Source organism: Mizuhopecten yessoensis, unplaced genomic scaffold (genome assembly GCF_002113885.1).
Source record: "Mizuhopecten yessoensis strain PY_sf001 unplaced genomic scaffold, ASM211388v2 scaffold2275, whole genome shotgun sequence".
In the NCBI taxonomy this organism is placed as follows: domain Eukaryota; kingdom Metazoa; phylum Mollusca; class Bivalvia; order Pectinida; family Pectinidae; genus Mizuhopecten; species Mizuhopecten yessoensis.
This window is the reverse complement of record NW_018404465.1, coordinates 344733-370953: the sequence shown is the minus strand read 5'-3', so window position 1 is coordinate 370953 and position 26221 is coordinate 344733. Positions and strand designations below refer to the sequence as shown.

Below are 26221 nucleotides of genomic sequence, written 5' to 3'. Positions count from 1 at the left end.
GCAAAATGTTTGGAAGAAATGACAAAAAAAAAATGAGTATAATTAAAATGTTTTATACGACGATAAGTTTTATGTACAGACATTCTGTGTTTTAGTAAGACTATTACGGTGTTTGATGATGGGTTAGACAGAACAGTTTTATGTACAGACATTTTGTGTTTTATTAATACTATAACGGTGTTTGAGAATGGGTTAGACAGAACTGATTTATATACAGACATTTTGTGTTGTATTAAGACTATAACGGTGTTTGAGAATGGGTCAGACAGAACTGGTTTATATACAGACATTTTGTGTTGTATAAAGACTATAACGGTGTTTGATAATGGGTTAGTCAGAACTGGTTTATATACAGACATTTTGTGTTTTATTAAGACTATAACGGTGTTTGATAATGGGTTAGACAGAACTGGTTTATATACAGACATTTTGTGTTTTATTAAGACTATAACGTTGTTTGAGAATGGGTTAGACAGAACTGGTTTATACAGACATTCTGTGTTTTATTAAGACAATAACGGTGTTTGATAATGAGTTAGACAGAACCGGTTTATATACAGACATTTTGTGTTGTATTAAGACTTTAACGGTGTTTGATAATGGGTTAGACAGAACTGGTTTATGTACAGACATTTTGTGTTGTATTAAGACTATAACGGTTTTTGATAATGGGTTAGACAGAACTGGTTTATATACAGACATTCTGTGTTTTATTAAGACTTTAACGGTGTTTGATAATGGGTTAGATAGAACTGGTTTATATACAGACATTTTGTGTTGTATTAAGACTATAAAGATGTTTGATAATTGGTTAGACATAACTGGTTTGTTTTATCGGAGTTACACAGATCATAAACATTAGGGAGAGGGAAAGTAGGAATATCATAACGATTATTTATGGTAAAATGTTTCAGAAATCATTTCTTATTTAGAGAGAAAAAAATAAAACAAAGGTAACAAAAACAAAACAAAAAAGAAACAAAATAGCAATCAAAACAAAAAATGACAAAACAAAAAATAATTAAATAAATATAACCATTCTTACTTGGTATTTAGGCATCTTATTAAATGTTACAATAATAAAGAAACGTTTCTTTTTATAACTATTTATATTAGTAATTTAATTATCTGTTTAAAGTACAAAATGTTGCAAAATAAATTATATATTTCATCTTATTACATGTTATATCAGTAGCACAAGGACTATAGAATGGATATGTTTAATATATATATTTATATATTTAATCAATATTGAAATATTTTAAATTTTAATATTTGTTATTAGAAATCTGAAAATCTTATATGATGTATTATTAAATAAAATATGATCAGCTTCCAGCTTAGATAGAACACAACCCTTGATAGAAGGGTTAACAACAGGTAAAAATACAGGTAAATACTGTCAACACTACTCAGAAAAAGAAATGAAAATAAAACTCAGAAACAGACTATAATCCTTCTAACTACATCCTTTCCCTCATGGTATTTTGAAAAGTGGGGGAACTGAGAACAAGCCATATATATATATATATTTATGAAAATAGCAATCCAGAAAACAAACTCCCAACATTAATAAAATAAATTAAAAGGAAAAAAATACAATAAAAACAAGAGCAACAACGACAAAACAAAGCAAAAGTTAAGCAAACAGAACTTTAAAACTTGAGATATGCTCAACATTATATAATTTGTATTTATTTATTTATTGTGTAACTCAAAGAACTGAATACGTTTAACCAATGTTGTTTTCCCAAGCTTTCAGTAACAAACATATAATTTAAGATAAAAAATTTCACAAGATGGTCTGGTTTAGAAATATTTCTTTACATTTATAGAAAATGTGATACTTGACAGGTCAGACGAGTGTAATTCAAAAATGACACAACCATCGGTGGGATTAATGGAAATCAATATTACAGGAGGGAGGGAGGGGGTGGGTCAGTGATGTATTTGATAAAAGAGGAGTGGAATTCGATAAACCGTGAACAGGGTACGAGTTTCATGTTCGTTATAAATCATGATTCGTGAAAGATAATTCCATTACGATTTAAATCTAAGGGCATGTAGTAATTGTGAAACCGGATTTTGATAAATATCCGTTTTTGTTAGATTATCCGGAATGTGGATAAATTCGATGATTGTACTTGTTTTTTAAACTGTTCAAGGTCGACCGACATTAATCTAAATTTATTGCGTCTTTGCTTGCCACCTTTTTTCTTGGTGTTTTCTTAATTGCGTTATTTGTCTTACTTTGAACTCAGAAATACACGTAATCACAGAGTAGGCTGTGCGAAAAGAAAAATAGTTTTCTTGTAATGAAGCACGCGCCTGCGACATTGCGGATGGTTTGTGTTGTTGGGATGGCACAGCCCCATGTACAAAGTCGTGCCGTGCTTCTTGTGGCTTCCTGGATGATAGATTGGGATTTACCATTCTCTTTTTCCCGACCCACGCTGGATGCAGACGTCCATTGTCATTCATCACAAGACATGATCAATTCAGCACTAGGAACACCTCGTCTGTTTTCAGGCGGTCCTATGGATGGAAAAGTAATAAACGGAATATTTTCGAATTTAATGTTATTATCAATGGGTTTATTTTGCACTGCCAAGAGATGGTTTGCAGAGTAATACAAACAAAACAAATGAAAATAAATGAAAATTTAAATAAATAAATATAGAATTGGAATGAATTATGTAATGTAAAATATATGATTTGATTTTAACATATTTAATTGCTTTATCTAAAGCAAAGATGGTTTGCAAAGTAAAGCAAAAAATAAAAATAATAGCAAAAATAAAGATACAAATAAATAAATCAACCAAGAATAATTTGAAATAATTAAAATGTCATATGTATGATTTGATTTAAATTTATTTTTCTTTAACTGAAGATGACGGATTAACCATCGATTAACAGAAACGTTTTGTCTAAATTTAATGTTGTTTTCAAAATATCAAAATATTCAGAGGCATTTTTTTTCACAAAGTCATTTTTATTATTGTTCAATATATTAAAGTCCAGTTGGGTATTGACATTAATAACCTTACCACCTTGTATGTTAATACCAAATAATAAAAAAAAAACATTTATTTTTATTTTTTAACAATTTCATTTATTTATTTATTATTTATTCATATACGCATGGGGCCGCGGTGGCCAAGTGCATCTCACATTCTGCTACCAATACCCCTTCACCATTGGGTCGCAGGTTCGAGATCTACGTGGGGCAGTCGCCAGGTACTGGCCGTAGGTCGTTGGTTTTTCTCCGGGTACTCCGGCTTTCTTCCTCAACCAAAACCTGGCACATCCTTAACTTACTATAGCTGTTAATATGACGTAAAACAGAACCAAACCAAAACAATCATATAAGCATGTAATTGAATTCTATATGATTTCATACAATATGGTATGCAAAGTAGAGGGAGTTGAAGATATCACGTTCGTCCGGTTAAGTTCCCAATACTTTTCTGGTTTTTGAAAGTCATGTATTGACATTGATAACCTCACTAACATGTATGGTAATACCAAACATATTTTTTTTTTTGATCAATTTCATTTATTTATTTATTATATATTCATATACGCATTGGGCTGCGTGGCCAAGTGGTTAAGGCAACTGACATTCTGCTATCACTAGCCCTCCACCACTGGGTCACTGTGGCCGAGTGGTTAAGGCATCTGACATTCTGCCTACACTAGCCCTCCACCACTGGGTCGGTGGCCGAGTGGTTAAGGCATCTAACATTCTGCTATCACTAGCCCTCCAACACTCGGTCGCAGGTTTAGAGGCCTATTCTATTAACATTTCCTTTGATTTCAACAACATTTTGGACTTATTTCGATTTCCACCTTTTTTGCCCCTAGCATCACCGATGAGTCCTAAAAGGACGAAACAGGTGTATGATGCAGTGTAATTCATTTTTGACTTACTTTACCGCTTACCAAATTGTAAAAACACAATTACATGTGTGTGTGTTACATTCTTCTTTTAAGATACAAGGTGGTAGACTCTACTGGTGGATTGCTTAGTCCCCGAGGTTTGCCGTGAACTTGATGACCACAGTTGTCTACTTTAAGAAGTGGCACGGTTCATAACATAATATACATACAAGTTGGTGGAAACTGCTGGTGGATTATTTAGTCCCCGAGGTTTGCCGTGAACTTGATGACCACAGTTGTCTACTTTAAGTAGTGGCACGGTTCTTAACATACATACAAGGTGGTGGACTCTACTGGTTGATTGTTTGCCGTGAACTTGATGACCACAGTTGTCTACTTTAAGTAGTGGCACGGTTCTTAACATACATACAAGGTGGTGGACTCTACTGGTGGATTGTTTAGTCCCCGAGGTTTGCCGTGAACTTGATGACCACAGTTGTCTACTTTAAGTAGTGGCACGGTTCAGAATATAAAAACTTTATTCATTCTGTGTTTGAAATTCATGTAATTATTGTTCAATAGTAGTATTTATATATCTACCTTTGATTGCCCTGAGGAACAAAGATTGGTCTTTTTGCAACTATTACCAAATGTTATAGGTGCATCGTACTAGGAACAGAATATTTTGTAATTTTTATTTTTTATGTTCTGTTTGTTTATAATCATAAGTTCATACGCTTTGGTGTACGTCATATCGGAAGTGGAATACTACACGCGTGGTTGGTGAAATGTGCTTTCGTGTTTCCAATAATGGTGTACTCGCCCTGCCTCATCTAAACTCAAGCAACCCCAAAACCTATCGCCTAGCCATCGACACTGGATCTCTCCTGATGAGACGCCTCGCCTCAGCACCTGCCACACAAACTACTACATTTCTCAGCTGAGTTAGCTCCTGTCTGCATGCTTAATGGCAGCGAATAGCGTTACGTCTCATAAAACCTAAATATAGACTGAGATCATCAAGAACATGATATAAAACTTCCTAGGGTTCTGTAACATTTCCGGTCTAAGGTTAGTGATTATAATCGGTGATGTAAACAGAGCACCCCTATTAAAGAGTATTTATTCACATCTTTGATTACTTTTTGTGATAGAATTTTGTTTATTTGTTGTAAATTACGGTTGCATGAAACGTGTTGATATGTCCATCACGTGTTGATATGTAATCTTGATTTTCAGCTTGGTTCAAATACATTTACGGCATATTTTACATTTGCAATGAAATAAGTTAGAACATCGTTATGTCATTTTTACAGTATATTTAAATGGCAATTACGTAAAATATTGAAAAGCCGTAAAACAGGGCTGTTCATACCTGCGTAGTTGGGCTTTATGTAAAAATGCATATTTGTTTTTAAGTTAATAACTTTCCTTGAATCTTATTTTTTTTTTAAATTCATTTGTGGTTCATTCAAACATAGTTTATTGATCGAAAAACAATCAAAGGCCCTCTCCCAACAAAATAACACACTGTGGTTAAAATATAACATGTGATGACAAAATGTACAGCATGTATATATAGATAATCTGCTATGTGTTTGACATGAAAACAGCAAGTAGACAAGGAAGGAGTGAGTGAAAAGGTAAAAGAAGGGACAAGAGGGGAAATGTTCTTGTTGCAATATTTGTCCACTAATTGGTTTTAAACATCTTCGTTGATTTTATGAATGATTGTACAGTATATTGTATAAGTATAATGTCGTAATTTGTTTGGAATGGAAGATCAGAATCGCCCGATATATTAGTGGTGTGTCATAAAGTGATCATTTAGGACAACTAGGTTAATTCTGTGGTGCTTTTGACTTAATTAGTAGAAAATATCGCATTTCCCATAAACAGAAATACAATCCAAACTCAAAGACGATAAAATAACAAAATCTGGAACTGATGAGAAACCGAAAGAGAAGGTAAGACAACATTAACCCGTTGGATATGAAGATTCTACTAAAGCCACGTTTCTTTCTTCCCGATCACTTTTGTTCACGCAAGCAATAGATCAGAATATTTTCACTTGTAATAATATATAACGTCATATTGAATCTGACACACATACATTTTTCCCCCGAAACCTTACCATGGAAAATGACTGAGAATACAAAGGAAATACCTATAAAAAGATAGTAAGTCGATGAAGAAACAAGACAAAGCAAACATTAATATTTTGACTGCACCATAATTGCTATTCCGTCTTTATAAGTTTCATCAATGGAACTTATGCCAAAAGGACTAAAACCCATGTCAAAAGGACTAAAACCTATGTCAAAAGCGTTTAGAAGCATATGTAAAAGTACAGGATAAATGGAAAGGTGCCCGAAACCCTTTATAACGTAACATTTCAAAACATTTAGGCTGCAATAGGTAATTTATCATTAAACTAGTATTGCATGGAAACCTTGCAATAATAAAATTCCAGCTACTGTGAAATGTCAATAGAATGTGATACATTAGACACCCTACTCTACAACCGTAAATCATCTCGCTTTCTACCTTGTCGTTCTGATCACGGTAGTCCGAGGCACCGCTAATTAACGAGGCCGTTCAATCAAAGTTTCGATATAATAATAATAATACTAATAATATACAAAATTTATATAGCGCCCTATATAATTTGCAAGATTACTCTAAAGCGCTTTACAACATATGGATAATAGTAATAGTTATAAATGTGAAACAATAACAAAGGTTTTGCAGAGATCCTAAAATGCAGATGTGAAGAGGTGAGTTTTGATGTCCCTCGAAACATAATATAAAGTGCTTTAATATTTTTGTCTAATTAGTCTTTTAATCAAATACAGTTTTCGCAATAAATTTAAATAATTAGGAAAATAATAGAAATTGGAAATGGTGGTAAACTAACGGTGTTTCGAACGACCGACTCTTTCACCGTAAATGTACATGTAAGGTAAATTGATAATTTCGATGTCTCTGACATTGAATGTGAATAGCATTTATAGACGTTACTTAACGTATGCTTGATATTTCCGACGGAAATGTAATAAGAAATTCAATAAATTAAAAAAAGAAAAGAAAAAAAGCCTTATTTCATATATAATAACAATAAAAAAAAACTTTTTTCTAAAGGAAATCAATATTGTCTAATATACAACCACTATATATTGTAAACCCTTGGATGTCTCATGCTCAATTATGGATTTCGTTCTCAAACCTAATATATTGTGTCGGCTATGAGTTAATAAACACATTTTATTTTTCAATGATTTGGAGGAAAATTAAGAAGAGACGTAAAGCCAGATACTGTTTTCATTTGACTTTTTGTTTTGATCGTTTGACATGATTTAAGCGTTTAAGAAAGTTTGTTTGAGCAGAGAATCATCCATTCGTGAGCGTGAAAATGGTTTTATGAATACGGGCCATGGTTTCGTAAAAGACATCTACAAATATTTCATTTATGTTCTGAATCAAGATAATAATGTTTTTGTGGTATACATTAACTTGCTTACATAGTGTAGCCATTTTATTATTACATTCTAGTGCAACGCTTATAGTCTATCCTCAGAATCTATTACACTATATGTTTTGCTTTTTGCTTGTAAAGCAATTATGCGTGGGTATAATTAAATGTGTCGCCAGTTAAATAATGTTCATCCATTCCATGGACCCCCTAAGAAATAAGGAGGCAATTACACTAACATACCCTGACTCCAGCACAAATACACATATACACGTTTACTTATCACACATGGAGGCACGTCCTTAAATCACCTTAGCTGTTGATAGGACGTAAAACCATGCACAACCAACGAAAAGAAATATTTTTCTCTTCTGTTTGAACTTCTGCCACGTCTACTGGTCCGATCCGGAACTAGTGTTTCTGCATGTCCAAGAATGTTCAAACTAAAGACTAAAATGTATTATGAAAATACATGTATACCTTTCCTGCTTGAACTATATTTTGCTGAGCAATCAATAGAGTAATAGTAATTGTAAAATGAAAAAGTATTGAGTCGAACTGTTAAGCATGCCTCTCAAAGGTTAGAATAACGGGAATAACGTAAAAAAAATATATACCGGCCTCAAAAATATTTGAATATGTGTTTTTTTCTGAAGCGAAATTTCTGGATTTCCTGGAAATGTGCCATTTTACTTTCCCGGGTTGCGCCCTTTTTAAGCTTCGTGAGACTGAAATGGCCAGTGGACACTGTCGCCACATAGTCGTAGCTTTTCATAAGATGTAAAACCCAAATAATATAACTAAATTAAGACAACAAGGTAAAATGCAATATTTTGACATTAAGACATTTTCAAAGTGAACATTTTGCCCAATTCTGAATGCTGTTAAAAGTTGTGTTAGCTTTTCTTCGTGTACTTCCTTTACTATTTGGATACTGTCTTTTACAAACATCTACCAATCAAGTCCTTATATTTATTCCATTTTCTTCTCTCTAATGTTAGAATTATCAATTTGTTTATATATATTTGTTCACATGTTATTTCAGGACTTAACACCAGATTAAGATATCACTAAATATTATAAAATATTCATTGCTTTATTCCTTAAAAGGAATAAACCTGTGCATGTTCAGGAAATGAATAGCACCTCTGTAGCGTCCACTTCATGCTTTTAGAAGAACACTACTCTATCCTTATGTCTATTCATGTAATTATATTATTTTAAGGTTCTAGGTGATATCTCCCGATTTATTTTTAATAGTTTTACGATGAAACAGGCTCACAAAGGTCAAGCCTTTGGTCTATAAAGTTTAATCAACAAATTACCATTGAACGTTTTGTTTTCCAATTAGCAACAAACACCGTACTGGTTACCTCTGGTGTGATACTTTTATTGAAATTATTCATACAAACTAGGGAGAACGAGTTTTTATGAACAAAGAAAAAATTATCGATGACATCTTTTTGTAAAATAAAAGCATACGAGTCTTGATTTATGAGTCCAAAACGCCGTAATTGCCGTAAAGTACGATAACATTTTTTTGTGTCTTTCTTCATCAACACACGTGTACTTCGTATTTGAAGTTATTATATTACATACATGCAGACGGTTACAAGTCAATACTCCTGAGAATAAGTAGCACCCTTCATGACGAAAGAGGAACGAATATACCCCACCGTCTGTACACAAATATACGAATTAAACATACACGACAACAACACGGAGTGATGAGACAGCAAAGACACCACATCACGAGGCAACATCTGATGGTCGTGAAAAGCAAGTGACTTCTGAATCATATGTGACAACCCTCATGATGTCTGCCGTCAAATCAAGAAAAGTATGCAGGTCGCCAAAGGTTTAGTCTAATACTGTCTACTAAACAAAAGGAAGGGGCGCTTCAAAATGCATCTTAAGTAGGGAAATCTTTGCTGAGGATGCTACCGACAGAAACTAATTTATAAAACATTGCTTCAGCTTAACGACATGCCATTTAAACCTTCAATTTGATATTTAGAAAGTGTTTGTACAAATTAACTCATTTTGATATTTATGACCTAATAAGGAGTCTGTTTAATCCAAAGACTTGAAGGAATAAATATATAGGAACAAGATTTTCCATTTATATCTTGTACCATAAAACAAAGAGAATTATTGTTACAGTTGATGCCTCTATGAAGATCAGCCATGGAAGACCCTGTAACCGTTAACTGTAGAATTGGTTTATGTGAGTGTGCCCACCAAGGACACAGCCTTGTTTATCAGTCCGACCTCTGAACCTTTCATGCCATTGTCTCATAAAACAGCTGTTCCATTAACGCATCCTGTATTGTTATCTCATTTTCCCCGTGTGCCGCTCATTTCACCCATACACACGCTTTCTCGATCGGGCTTTATTACAACAGATGAATGCAGAGGCCCGCATTGCCAAAAAATTCATTACAATAGCATTTCGAGGATATAAATCTAAATTGTAAAATAGGATTGATTTAAAAAAATCCTATATTTTACAAATGTTGTTTTGTTTGGAATGTATCTTGTGTCTTGCAATTTTAACATGGAGTTATTTGTATAAAGTTAGGCTTTATTATTTTAAATAAACTGAACACAAGACCCTGGCAATCGGTCGGTATGACATCTAGGCTTATATCACTGTAGCCTTTATTGTGTTTCGCAAACAATACATAAATACGAGTTGAAATTACCTTCAGAAAGGTATTGAAAATTTAAAAACTTAAAAATCGATCTTTTGTACCTTTGTAAGCTTGTACTTTCTTTAAGATTATTTTTTAACAATGTGAATACAATAACCTTTCAGAGACATAAGTATTTGGCATCGCGAACATATTTTCAAAAATGACATATTTTGAAAATTCAGTCTCCGGCTTGTCGGGGGGGGGGGGGGGGGGGGGGGNTCTGCTGTAATATATGTTGCACTATTGTCCTTTTGATTGGGTGTTTCCTCGGTTCTCTATATTTTTTCATGATTTTAAATTTAACAAATGATGATGTCATCGTATTGTTCTCTATGACGTCATAATGGATGTTATGATTTTGTTCTATGAATGTTATAAACAGCTTATCAATAATGATAACAAGTTATAATAAGTCAGTTTGCTGGGTTGCTACAGTTTGCCCAGCAAAAAAAGAATGTAAAACCAGTTGCTCTGTTCTGGTTCCCAGTAAATGTGTGTTCTGTGTATCCCTGAGAGTAGAATATAACGCCCATCGCTACTGAATATTTGACACCTTTCAACAACAACAGAGATGTAACTTATTACAGTATTAAATTTTCATGTGTCCTCGAATCCTCCCCGTGATTGCATGCTTACAATACTGTGTACGGAAACGCTTCGAATGTTCTGGGGGACAACTTGACCTGATATTTTCGTACAATTTGTATTTCCTAAGGCGACAGATCTGTGATATTGAAGTATCTGTTCTGTTATTTGAGACAGGGAAGACGCCGTTAATACTTGTTCTGTTGATCGTACCTGGAAGATTTATCATTTCTTTAAATAAATCAACTTTATTTAAATACAACAGTTAGGAAACAAGTTATATCATTTGTCATAATTATTCTTGTTAGTCTGGATGTTACCGCACTAGTAGTCTTAATGTACATGCAGGGGGAACCCGGAATAACTGGAGACAACTGACGTGGTAGGGCAGATGGCACCATACGTTGTCTGACTGGGGAATCGAACCCCGATCACAAAGCGACTGCTCTGTCCACTGTTTCACATGATCGTTCCTAACCGACAACCTATTCGAAATCATATTTATATTTTTATTTTCAATTTATTGTATGCTTTATCTTTTAACTTTTTTTTGCGTGTACTTACAAAACACGTTTTAACCAATTGTAATACTATCGTAACCCTTTTTCAGAACCTGTTTGTGTGACACTTTACATCTTGCTTCACCATTACGTCATCAACATCTGGGTCACCAAGACAACTTGTTTTCGCTTGTGGAAAGTGTAGGAGCATACAACCGATTACTCCTGTGTGGCGCAGACAAAAATATCTTACCCCGAGTAGAAAGATTTGTGGTATTTTAGCAAACTTCCATGTTTGGTTCCTTCAAAACTCTTGTAATATGTCATTACTTTTAACATTTATAAAACAGATATGTAAATGATGGATCGTAACGTGAAATCGCATTTGCTCCTTTGTTACAATTGTTCTCAAACATCTGTGTTTTAATCACGTCTCTTTGATATAACAAAAAGCAATATTTTATTAGATGTTAAGAAAGCACAATAACTTCAGGGGCTGCCAGTAAGAGGAACATCATTTTAGAGGTATGATATAAATTGACTCCTAATCCAGAAATCTAATCACACGGGGTTTGGATCGATTAACAACGAAACAGACGAATGAATATAATAACTGTAAAGTTGGATCTGTCTCAAAGATAACTGATTCATATCTATAAAATTTCATATAACAAATATATCACCGTTGGCCTGTAAATACCTCAGTCCTAGATAACTTGCATCCCATGATACATTTAAATAATTATTAATCCGAATCCTTTTTAAGTTAAGAAATAATTGAAATAAATTGGAGGGGGCATTAAGTTTATTTATCTACAGACTCGTGATGTTTAAATGATACTAGTCACACTGTAGGCAAACACTTTATAATTCCACAGCAGTTCTTGGTAACAGGTAGCTCAGTTATTTTAAGCGACCGTCTCCGGATCACAGGGTCACAGGGTCTAGGGTCGCCGGGCCACTGGATCACAGGGTCACAGGGTCACAGGATCACAGGTCACAGGGTCTCCAGATCACAGGGTCTAGGGTCACCGGGCCATTGGATCACAGGGTCAGAGGATCACAGGGTCACAGGGTCTCCGGATCACAGTCACAGGGTTACAGGGTCACAGGGTCACAGGGTCTAGGGTCACCGGGCAACTGGATCACTGGGTCACAGGGTCACAGGGTCACAGGGTCACAGGAACACAGGATCACAGGGTCACAGGGTCTCCGGATCACAGTCACATGGTCACATGGTCACAGGGTTACAGGGTCACAGGGTCACATGGTCACATGGTCTAGGGTTTCAATTCCACGTCTGGCATTGTAGCATTTTTAGAAAGAATTTCATCTCCAGCACACACCCAGGGGTACACGCATAGGGAGATATTAGCCAGGTGGCATATGACTAGAAGTTAGCGCCTGATAAGTCAGCTCCTGCGAATTCCTCAAAATTATATCGATTAATGATAATTGTATTAATTGTATATCTATGTACTGTAAAGCGCTTTAGGATGGCTTATGTTAGCTAGATAGGGAGCTATATCAAATGTTGTATATACGTATAAATTTGTTTTACACTCAGAACACTGTTTTTGATTGTCCTGTTTATTGTTTAACTTTGTTTTTATAAAAAAAAATCATAAAATTTCCGGAAGATATGATTTTCTTTTTAACAATAGTTTATCAATGTTAACTTCATGGTGGGAAAAACGTTTCCTTTGTCCGTTTCCTGACATAGTTTGGCAGTTGTAAGAGGATGGCCTAAATGATCGAGCGTTGTAAACATAACAGTCAAAGGCACATAAATTCAATACAATTTTTATTATACATAGCTGGACAGTACCAAACAGAACAATGGACATTGGTATTGTGGTGGTCACTTTTACGTTCAACATGTACACAACAAATAATTCGAACCGTTTATTTACATGTATTAAAAACATTAAACAATTCAAACATGAAATATGAGTGATTGGCCATTCAAGAAAACAGTTTCATAAATATTAGATTTTATAATCACCTCCCGAACTGGTCAGTTACTTTAAATTATTGTCTGAATACAAAAATATACTTTTTCCATCAATCACTGCATTACCATCAAGAGAAAAGATTAGTTGAATACATTTCAACAAAATTGTTTGCTTGACAACTCCATAAAAATAGGAAATATGTAACTATATTTTCCTTCGTGTTAATCTGTATTTATGATAAAAATAAAAATAATTTTCAATTATCAAACATTTATGTAAGAGCTATATTGCTTTGGAATTGTGAAATTGATAGAAAACATTTAACAGTGAATACAATAATTCAATAACAATCATATATAAGTTATAATCGTTGAAAATCAATTAGAAGATTCTGTTTAAATTGATAACAAATTTTGATTTCGTAAAGTAAATATATTGTGTTAAGTAGATTAATTAAAAATTCAATTCATGAATATTTTAAAAAATGAATAAAAAAAACCCATATATATTCAATCAGAAAAGAAATTAAAAACATGACATAAGTTCGGTAAAAAACAAAGGCAAATATTCAAAACAATTATCTAAGGCGTTTACCAAAATTAGTAGACACATTTTTTATATATGGAAGTTATTCTGACAAACGGTTGTAATTATTTTTATAACCGGATTAAAGTGCCAGTAATATGTTGTCATGTCGATCACATATACAACTGTTTGTCAAAATAAGTTATACCTCCGTATATTGTACATTGCCAAAAGTATTCATCTAATAAATGTAGTAATATGCATATATTGCAAAGCTACAAAAAACAATCGATAAAATTTAAGAACAATTATTGCTTTTTTCTGTTTCTGGCAATCTATGTCCTCGTTTATATTTTTACAACCAAGCGTTTTTATCCGTGTAAACATCATAAACGAGACACGCGTAGAGAAAATGGGTCGCTTACACGGCCAAGCACTTATTGTGTCTGACTGGCATCGCTCATAACCTGGCCTACTGTTGATGTCACACATTACCTCCATAATTTTAACTGCTTTCAAGGTTCTGGCAATTACCATTCATGTTTTACATGTTTGACCGATAAACGCTTTTCCTTTGATGGTATTGTGTGTGCTTTCGCTGTTTTATGAATTCCGACTCCCATGCTTGAAAAAGTTGTTTGGATAAAAAGGGCAGACAAAAAGTTAATAGTAGGAGGCCTTACACAGGCCTGAGTTGGTTGAATTTACGTTAGAAGTGCCACATAACTATGAAGTCATACCATACTATTATCTATAAGACATCACAATGTGTGTTCAAATCTTACATAGAAAAGGGACGGAAGGACCTTAGACAGACAACCATGTAGCATATACGTGCGAAAATTGAACTATAGATTGTATTTTCGGGGCCTAAAATCATTTTCAAGTGCCATCTCAACCTTACACTAGGGGATTGTTATTGTCTATGGAAAGCTTTACGTCATTCTCGCATTTTGAAAATAAAAACTTCAGACGGGTATGAATAAACCATATTACCATATAGTACATTTCAATGGCTCACCGGTCGTGGGTCAAACTATGACAAGACAGTTTGTCGGAAAAGGAACTCAATACGTGTTATTAAAATATCTGTTGAATGCATTCGTAATGTGTGGCATTAATTTGGGTGTGTCGCCGTCGGTACCGTAGTGTCTACTGAATGGGGCAGACCCAGAAAGACGTCATATCAAAGGAAGATTTGCATTCATCAAATCTAGTTTATTTTATTAAAAATCCATATTATAGTGTTAACATCATTGGATTCAAAATAATTATATAAAGATAAAAAAACTTGGGAATACTCAAAACACTTTCAGATACTGAAATGAATGTAGACTGAATGACCGTGCGTAACTAAACTACGGTGTTTGCTTAGGAGGACTAACAGGAATGGGGCAGTCCAAAGACTGTGAATGTGACATTAAGTCCAGTTTATAATTAACGGTTGTGATATAAAGAAAAACAATATACATATACAGAGCTTCATATCGTAAATAAATGGCTCGAATTATTATGATCGACAAAGAAACGGGAAAACGTCATTCGAGGACTTCTGTACCTCACATCTGTCCTGTCGTCGTGGTCTAGAAATATTCAACCGTATTCTCATCAATAAAGAAACGTTTAAATGTTTTGATAACACAAAGTTTAAATTACATCCATTTTGGTATACTTCTACATTTATTTTGTTATTTTTGTTTTCGTTCCAATTAGGCTGCAAATTAGACGCCCGCTAAAAACGCTTGGACATTTTTAACATGTGATTTTAATCATCTTCTTTTCAACAAAAACTGTCACAAACTAAACAATGAAATACATGTCAGATGTATCGAAAAGTATTTTATATCAATCTTGTCATTGTCTATATGCGTTCTTATTTATCTTTCCTGACAAATAAACGTTACATGTCAACAGGTTGAGATGAGCCCAATGGATTAAATATTTCTAAACTAACTAGACATGAAAAACTATTCTGATGACTTCTCTTAGTCTATGTCCATGAATGTTCGAATGTCAATCTAAGAAATTGCTACTGGGAATACTTTACAGGAATGTTTATGGTGTGTGACCAATACTGATTAAACAACCCTAACTGTGTCAAGATTATTTACCTTATTAACTATTAAACAGAAAAATCTAAATAAAAAATGAATCAGTTCATCCATTTCTATTTCTAGTAAAATTATAACTAAAATTTGTCTGTGCTTGATTCATCATATAAAGAAAAAAAGGGAAACAGTTATCAATTGAATCCTATATATATATATTCATAATATGTTGTGCCGGACATTTACATCCCATTTACGACTTCCAGTGACACTATTGTAACAGCCTGTAGCAGTTGTATGTTTTAAATGATATAGTTTCTGTTGTCTCATCTATCCATTCGGGATAATCTGATCACCGTTGGTCACACTAAATCTGGTTATACCAATATTCGGTAGAATGTTTCTACAAAGCTGATATGTCCTAAACAGCAAGGTCTAATACGTATATACGAACGAAATGGCTAAAAACTAAACAACTACAACATATATAAATGATGTTCATATAAAACACTTCATGATAATAAAATATCCAATACATATTGGAAAAAATTGAAAAGGGGATGCTTGACGTTTTTTCGTAGGTCGTAATAACGAAGTTGAACTTTAAATATTGAACCCATTTTTAATATAATAGTCACCATAAGGTAATAACGGCTGTACAAACTAATTACTGAACCAGGATTGTACAGGAAAGTAATCATATTTGGTAAATACGTGTATATGCTTTCGTAAATTTAGAAGGAATACGAAAATAACGTTGACATTTGAAAACTTGTTTTACGAATTTTGATGGAAAGTGAAGTATTTATATAAACATTCGTTAAATTGTGAAGAAACATGCAATATATATGTGTATTAAATAGGTTAATATATAAATTATTGCACAAAGTAGACAGAAAATTAGGACAGTGATAAGCAGTATTGGCATTCATTGTAAAAATCTACCGAAATATTGCCCTTTCTGTTTCTTATAACATAACCGCCTCCGTTTCCGATGAGCGGAGGTTAAGGAACAAAATGAACTCCTTAACCAACGGATTGTAATGCTTCGTATAACATTTGATGCAATATTTCTAAACCTAAAATAATCTTGAAGGATTTCAAAAACGCATTTTTTGTCGATATTATTGATTCGTTAGGACTAATATACTAATTGGAGGTAAAGTTTTTTTGCTTTTACTTCGTAAATGGGTATGTTTTATTTTGTTTTTGTTTTTTTCTTCGTTTGTTTGGGGGGTTGGTGTTGTTTGTTCGCGAAATATTGCATAAAATGATATATTCTCATACAGTGGAAATTTATCTTTTGTTTTAATGCACCATGGCGGAAACTTGTCCAGGCAAATAACATAAAAAGTCGGTCGTAAGAAAAAAGGAAGAGAAAAAAAATCTACAGACTGCATTTAGTAAAATATACAAGTCCTGTGTCATCAGTTTTTCATATTAAAGGTAAAAATATTATAAACTAGTAGAAAATTAAACAAGAAAGAAAACAAAAGTATAAAATGCTTCACAACTTGATAAGCTGATTGTTAAACGTGATAAAAATAAGAATTACCGAGTAGTAAATTTATAATATATATATATCTTACTCAGAATAGTCTAGATATTTAACGTAACCTACCACTGATATATCAGTACGTTAAGTGAAAGGTACTCTATAATAAATTTGAAATAAGACCTTAATTGTATATAACATGAAATGGTTAAGTTACACGAAGCATCTAAATATATACTGAACTGACATGTCTCAGACCAATAAGGTCTACTGAAATAACTTGGAGTGAAAAAAAAAGTCACAAGCCTATATATTTTTTGTGAAGTGAAGAGAGTATGAAAAGATACTAGGACTGGAAAACAAACAATAAGATAGTTTTTCTGACAAGGGAAAGTGTAAGAAGAACTGGTAGATAGACAGAAAGACCGAGATATAAGCCGAAAGACATAGAAATAAACATAGAGAAATAAGGATGAAATGTGCAACATCTATCTGGGTAAATATGTAAATACTACGTACACTACACTAGTGTTAACACAAAATCCCACACCAATACAAGTACTAATAGAATAGTTAATAGCATATATCGTATGATTACACAAAACTACGTACACAGTGAAATATGTTAAAACCGAACAACACAATTACAACATTTTGTAGCGAAACTTACTTCACCTGTGTAGACCAGACCGGTTCCATTGATATACCAATGTTAACATGAAATATATCTGGATTCCGGTTTAAACAGGGTGACGGATTGTATGGTTCAGACATATTTCTATGCATGTTATCAATAGATAATTATTATATCATAAAACATTATTAAACAGTTAAATGTTAAAAAACAACAATAGTAGACATAAAACAATCATTGTTATTCGGTAGTTGGAGTACAATACTATAATAGAAAATAGTTAAGGCTATTAACGATACATCTAAGGCTCGCACCTTAAGGGCACCTGTTCCCTTCATCTAAATATCACTTTAGAAAATATCATGCTACTTCAGAGAAAAAGCAATTCTTGCACTCTTCAAACTTGGATACCTCCCTAACACACTTATGATAACTGCCAGACAATTCCTTCTTTGTAACACTTTATGATATACTGTTTTGTCTTTCATTACATTTGTTATACTTATCTTCTAGTTTATAATACTGTTAACAATGTCGATACTGTTATATTTCGAAAGTCCTTCAGTCAACAAAAGTGTCACAATAGTTTGATATTGCGGGGAATGTAAAAACGCTTGCTGATTTGTGGCTTTTTATTTAGGTTTAGTCCTGTTTATTCAGTAACTATTACTCTGGTTGTCCATTATTCTTGCAATGCATTGGGGGAATATTTCGCTAAATACAAAAGCTTCATAGTCCTATCACTGTGTGACTTCATCAACACATATTGATGCTATATCAGTTAATTCAGCGATGAACTGTTCACGTGGACTTGAAAACCTATATAAATGATTCAGCTTTTTACGGGAAATCCATAATGCACGTTTATATTTCCCATGTTTTGGAGTATTGTAATATCATAGATTTGTGGCTTTTTATTTAGGTTTAGTCCTGTTTATTCAGTAACTATTACTCTGGTTGTCCATTATTCTTGCAATGCATTGGGGGAAAATTTCGCTAAATACAAAAGCTTCATAGTCCTATCACTGTGTGACTTCATCAACACATATTGATGCTATATCAGTTAATTCAGCGATGAACTGTTCACGTGGACTTGAAAACCTATATAAATGATTCAGCTTTTTACGGGAAATCCATAATGCACGTTTATATTTCCCATGTTTTGGAGTATTGTAATATCATAGAAAGTCAAAGTTGCTTAACACGATTCAGCATTTAGTTCAAATGAGCGTATGTATCGTACATGCTTGTTATCTTAACAAAACATACATATTCCATGACGAGGCAGTGGTATCTCACACTAGAATTACGACGTCATGATACTGATGACGTCACCAGGAGGACCATGACATTTACATTATGTATGAATACCATTCGAACTTGATAAGATACAAGTAGAAGTGCCACAGTTCGGTAGATATTCTTTTATGACCTGAATGGTTGACTGGTCTTAGGAGATTCCATCAATCAATTACTTAACCAATACACAGAGTAAGGAACAGGTGCCCGTCAATCACATTACTTTGAAATTCGGTAGTTCATATCATAAACAAGTAAAATATACATTATATTATCTGACGATACAAACAAGTTACAAGCAAGTTTTCAAATGAAATTGCCAATGTGTCACCTCAACCCTTTCACCGATCCTTCCCATCACGAAAGCATCTTTGAGAAGACTGACATTTTATACCAGCTTGTTTCGCTGTAGTATTTTATTAATATAAAACCATGTTTTATAAGTGTAGAGACATACTCTTGTATGCTATAAGGGTTCCTCTATAGTATGAATTTAAAACCACAATCCCTGTGTATAGGGTTTCGTCGTCAGTGGGAAGATTTTAACTAATTCACCCCTGAAAACTCATTTAAACTCTTCCAACTCAAAGATTGGAATAGTTCATTATGAACTTTCAGGGGTAATGTGAGTTAAAACACCAAGTGATTTATCAGAGAAAGGGTAAAAGTACTATGTTCATAACTGGAAACCTATATTATGGTTCCATTTGACAGGTTTTTGTTTGATCAATATTTCATTGCATGTTATAAAAACATAACCCTCGCAAATGTATCGTCTAGTCAACACTTTAACCCTTTCATCACTGTAGATCAAAATGGACTCATCCATACCAATGAATGGTAAAAATTACTAAAGCAAAATAGAAGTGAAAGGGTTAAACAAACAATCACTATTCCGTGTTTCAGAGTTATCTTCTCTTGTGAGCAGGTATTGATTGTTACGTCATTGGTTTGTGTGAGAAAATTACGTCGTTTTCTCAAAAATTGATGACGTTACTCTCACAAACAAATGACGTAACAATCAATCAATAACTCTGCAATACAAAAAGACGGAATACACAATTCGGTATTCTTCATCTACCATAAAACATTATATTTGCGCTTGTAAAAAAATTCTCGTTTTAACTCTTCCAGCAATTCGCGAAGTGGATATTTGTCACAATTCGGTATTCCTAACTAGTTTCAAATTGTTTGCGATATGAATTCTTCAACTATTTGCAACTTGCTTGTATCCGCATTTTAAAATCCTGCAGCATACTAGTTATCAGTTTATTTCCGTGCCCGATTGCTAACTCTGATTAATGAGAATTTGATGAAAAATATCCACAGCGCTGAAATTAACACATACTTTCTTGATAATTCACATTTACAGTATTATCAAAAATGGTTATGAATGTTCAAATATTTTAAGATGTATACATATATTTATATATCATATAATGGTTACGTACTTTTGTAAAATAAATCATTTCCGTACGACTTGTAGTAAACTCAACAGTACAGTGTTTCAGGTAGGACTGCTATTTGACAGTCAAGGTATTTTACAAAGAATATCTCGACATGCAAATATCGTTTTGTTGTCTATGAACGTAAAGTTGGTTTACATAGACCTGTCTTGTAACAAACGTACCAGGAAACACATGACGTCACAATGACACAACGTACGTATACAGGGATATGGTTTGTAAAGAAATTCGGTAGATCAGACAAAAGAAATGCTGATTGTTTTGACAATAATAATAAGCAAATAAACATCAAATCGATTTTAACGTATCCAGCACGCGTGGTACTCGACAATACGGCGTCTAAGCGCCGCAGTGGTCAGTTCAACTGACCACTACTACAATAAACGGTACTCACCAAGTCTCTCGTTATGATCCGTGCCACTTTGTATCTTTTCATTCGACACGAATTTGGAATAATATAACAAATCACTGAGTCTCTCTTCGTTGCATACAACAGTAACATAGAGTTGGTATGTGCTTGGATTATGTTTGTTATTCATGCACACCATTTTATAACACAATTGTGATTCCAAAATGGCGGGCAGATTCCAAAATGGCGTCCGCCTTCCTTATTTATTGCAGGCGAGTATTTTCAAACGGTGTTCGTTGCATTTGTATTGCTTTAGCAACGCGTGCCATATAGCCTTCTCCCAGCATAAACCACCTCCTTTATCACTAAAATCGTTTCGGTAGTTACATAATACAATATAGCTGATAATTACTTTGGAATAAATGATAACAATGCTCAATAGCATTAAACATTAATATTGATAGAATATATCCCTGTATTATTCTGCCTTTACTACTTGGCTATATGACATATTCATAAGCAGATTATGCCTATAATATGTACCCTACATACGCCGGACGGACAATCCATCCTCTGTCGGTCCGCTCTCGGAGCGCGCGTGACTGGGCCTGTCACAAGGGTGCAGAACGTCAAGGACGTCAGTAGCATAAGCCGACGTCATTTACGGTCTGACTTAACCCTGTGATATAACAGGCGGTCCGGTCCGACGCGGCACAAGTTTAATAAACACACCATGACGTGGAGCCAACATTGGCCTCAGAACAGTGGGCAGGGGGTCCTGGAAAACAAAACAAACTCGTTAGAAATAGGAATGGTGTATTACTGAAATTACGGGGGAAAATAATTAAATATGAGATATGAAAGATAAATTAAAAACAAGGTAACACCTAGGTGTTTACAGAACAATGGTTCGAACTCAAAATCGATATAACAAAGCATAACATATGAACAAAGTAAGGAATCACATAGCGACCATTAAAAAAAAAATACGGAGAATAAGTCAAGGAATACGATAGGACGGACAGATTATATTATATTATATTATCCGTGTGGTTATTGCGATCATATTGCTTGATTTTAACAAAATTTGAAGATGATCGATATCTTAAATAACAACAATTTCACGAATAATTGATAATGAATATAGTAATAACAATTTCTTTTCGTTATTGCCATCGTGGAAATCTTAATTGACTCTTTTTCATTTTTTTAAACAACGAGATTTGGTCGTGTATTGCTTTGGTTTTTACACGAAAAAACGAAACTTCATTCTTTACCTGTGTTTTACTGGATGGGACGATGACGTATTTCTGTAGTATTTTAACTAGAGCTATTTTGATCAGGTAAATGCCGAACTTCATGCCCACACAGATCCGTGGTCCCTGACCAAACGGGATAAAGGTGTACGGATGTCTTTCTTTCTTGGCGGCTGTGTTGAACCTACGGAGTACAACATAGTTATACTAGACACTGACGACATGTACAGTGGTATACTAAAATGTAAACAGATATACCAGAAAAAAGTCAGATTCAATATCGATACAAAAACACCCACATAGAACCTGAGGATAAAGCGACAATAATGAACAAATGAAAAGGTGTTTGGGGGGTGGCTGGGTTTGGTTTGGTTCTGTTGTACTTTACGTCCTGTTAACAGCTCTGGTCATTTAAGGACTAGCCAGGTTTTGGTGGCGAAGGAAAACCGTACCCGGTGAATATTCACCGACCTGCAGCAAGTCCCTGGCGAATGCCCCACGAACCCGCTACCCAGTGGTGAAGTGCCAGTGATCGTATACAATGCCGTAGGCACCCAGCACAGCATTCCGCCCGGTCACATTACACTGACAACGGGTGAACCAGATGATGCCATTCCCCCCATTGCTGAACGTTAAGCAGGGAATAACAACTACCATTTTTAAGGACTTTGGTATGTACCGGCCTGGGGACAGAATCCATTGCCCTCCCTACCTGGGCGAAGTCTCAACTTCAAAAACAAACGTGAGATATTGCAAGGTTAGGCACTATGGTTTCTTTATTGCACACCAGATATATAAGAAAAATAAATGTTATGTGCACTGGAAAGAGTTTATTTTTACTACAGACCAGATTTGTAAGCTAAATAAGGGTATGTGCATAAAAAACAAATCATCTGTTCCACAGGGGGAATTTATTTTCTCTATAAGGCTATATGCATGACAAAAAGGGTATCATTACTCCAGACAACTCACATTATTTTCAGACAAACACGTGAACGTAAATGCACTTTAGCCAATCAAAAATGAACTATAAATATAGCAATACAACTTTTTGTACTTGGCACAATAATCGCATAGTGCATGTGCTAACATGTTAAAGGGAAACTAGGAAACTCTACCCGTCTGCATTATTGGATGAAGTTAATGTTGCATGCATAACAGGTAAGTAGAGCTAGTTACTGATGATACCATTTGTTATCACTTCTGACAAGCCTTTGATGAGCAAGACGTGTAATATATATATACAAAATTACAGCACTTCCCCTCACAAAAGCTATGTACTTTTCTCGATTGTAATGCTAAATGAAGATAATGAGGAAGTTCCTTCGTTTGTCTGTTTGCGAGAGAACTCAAGCAACCCCCTGATCAAGACAAGTCAACCGGGACCAGACTATCAGTATACGGATACAGGCTGGGAAGCTTTATAGTTTAACTATACCTCGCTTGTTACGTTGTTGCCAATCTTTATATAACCTAGGACCATACATTTGTACTGATATCTGTAACATTATTTCTCAACCAAAGACTTGAACTCGATTAATGCATTGACGAAAATATAAAGTAATTGTAGAGCTATTTACTTTGGGCGATGCTGAATTTTCATGGTAACGCGCCAATGACATGTTTGCGAGGACTGATTATCACGACAATACCACTCCGAAGGTCTTTTTTTTGTAAATGGGGCTGTTGAAATGTGGATCTTTTTTAGCAACAAAATACAAGGGATGTGAAAGCATTAACATATGACTTTATACTATATATGTGACAATGTATTTACTAATGATACATACAAATATATCTGAGCAGAAAAAAACAAACGTTTTACCGTATACCGTATAAAAGGTTGTCAATAATTCGTGCTAAGTAAATAACGGTGTCCATGGCAAACGGAAAAAACCCTTATCATCTATACCGTAAATGGTTGGTTGATATTTCTACACGGTATTTAATAATAATACAAATTAACTATTAATATGTAAAACTTGAGTACAATTCATACCAATCGTCTACATTGTTTTTACCGACATATCACAAATATTATTTGATTTTCTGTGGTCAGTTTGCAATATTATTTCAGGATATGTAAGATTTGAGTTTGGATTGTTTACGTATTCAATTAAAACATCGTAACATATAGTTATAGGTTTCAGATCTGAACGTAACACACGGGTTATTGCACTTTTAACATTTGATGGTAATAGTCACAGTATGCCGAAAACGAATTTCACTTCATCATACAGCTGTCTCGTCCTTCTCGGACTCATCAGCCTAAACTACTGTTAAAATAGAAGGGCAGGTGCGACATGTCCCCTAAATCTATGAATTTAATTCATTTAGAGGAATTCTAGCTAACTTCACAATGTCACCATTGTTGGGATTATAAGCATTATCAGGATAAACTATCCGGTACCAAATTTTCCGTTATGTTTTTAATATTTGCCAATGAGGATTGATACAGCTTTCTACAGGTGTGAGAAACATTTTATAGCTAACATTAATCTGAAACTGTCGTCAAGCGCAAAATGTGGACTATATGCCAACGTTTTAATACTTTGAACTGAATTCATCGATGTGATACTACAAGATTCACGAACTGCTATCTTAAATATCATTCCATTGACTTGAGCAGAACATGATCTTCCGGTATACACCAAGTGTTGTTAATGGGATACCTATACAGATAACCTGACAGGTTAACACTTCCGGTATACACCAAGTGGTGTTAATGGGATACCTATGCAGATAACCTGACAGGTTAACACTTCGGGTATACACCAAGTGGTGTTAATGAGATACATATACAGATCACCTGACAGGTTAACACTTCCGGTATACACCAAGTGGTATTAATGAGATAACTATACAGATAACCTGGCAGGTTAACACTTCCGGTATACACCAAGTGGTGTTAATAGGATACCTATTCAGATAACCTGACAGGTTAACGCTTCCGGTATACACCAAGTGGTGTTAATGGGATACTTATACAGATAACCTGATAGGTTAACACTTCCGGTATACACCAAGTGGTGTTAATGGGATACCTATACAGATAACCTGACAGGTTAACACTTCCGGTATACACCAAGTGGTGTTAATGGGATACCTATACAGATAACCTGACAGGTTAACACTTCCGGTATACACCAAGTGGTGTTAATGGGATACCTATACAGATAACCTGACAGGTTAACACTTCCGGTATACACCAAGTGGTGTTAATGGGATACCTATACAGATAACCTGACAGGTTAACACTTCCGGTATACACCAAGTGGTGTTAATGGGATACCTATACAGATAACCTGACAGGTTAACACTTCCGGTATACACCAAGTGGTGTTAATGGGATACCTATACAGATAACCTGACAGGTTAACACTTCCGGTATACACCAAGTGGTGTTAATGGGATACCTATACAGATAACCTGACAGGTTAACACTTCCGGTATACACCAAGTGGTGTTAATGGGATACCTATACAGATAACCTGACAGGTTAACACTTCGGGTTTACACCAAGTGGTGTTAATGGGATACCTATACAGATAACCTGACAGGTTAACACTTCCGGTATACACCAAGTGGTGTTAATGGGATACATATACAGATAACCTGACAGGTTAACACTTCCGGTATACACCAAGTGGTGTTAATGGGATACCTATACAGATAACCTGACAGGTTAACACTTCGGGTTTACACCAAGTGGTGTTAATTATAACCTTTTAAAGATAACCTGACATTTTAACACTTCGGGGATAGCATTCACCCAACGAGCCCAATATGTAGGAGGTCACCATATTTCAACATTAACTACACATTCGGCAGGGCTCAACGTTTAAGCACAAAGTTTATTTTGGAAAAAAACATTTCATATTTCAGCAACCTTGTCATTGCTTAAGCGTCCATTTTCATGTAAAAACATTTTGACTGATACATTTTTAATTAAATAAGGTGAATGCTGTTTTTAGTTAGATAGTTCATTTACTCTATACATAAGTAAACATCACTAGTCTTACCTAAGCTGTTAATACGTGGTTAAACAAAATTAAAAAC

At 34.4% G+C, this 26221-nt stretch overlaps 1 protein-coding gene across 6 annotated transcripts in view; it reads right to left on the bottom strand.

Moving 5' to 3' along the window:
* Nucleotides 1-20085: 20085 nt before the first annotated feature.
* The window catches only part of LOC110445408 (cytochrome P450 3A28-like), a 127064-nt gene continuing 120928 nt past the window's right edge, over nt 20086-26221 (bottom strand). For all 6 annotated transcript variants that reach the window (XM_021490007.1, XM_021490005.1, XM_021490008.1 and 3 more), the window contains 2 exons: nt 22184-22346; nt 20086-21684 (listed from right to left, as the gene is read on the bottom strand). In XM_021490007.1, coding sequence (XP_021345682.1) covers nt 21580-21684; nt 22184-22346 — 268 coding nt within the window. In that variant the 3' untranslated portion in view covers nt 20086-21579. The remainder of the gene's footprint in view (nt 21685-22183; nt 22347-26221) is intronic.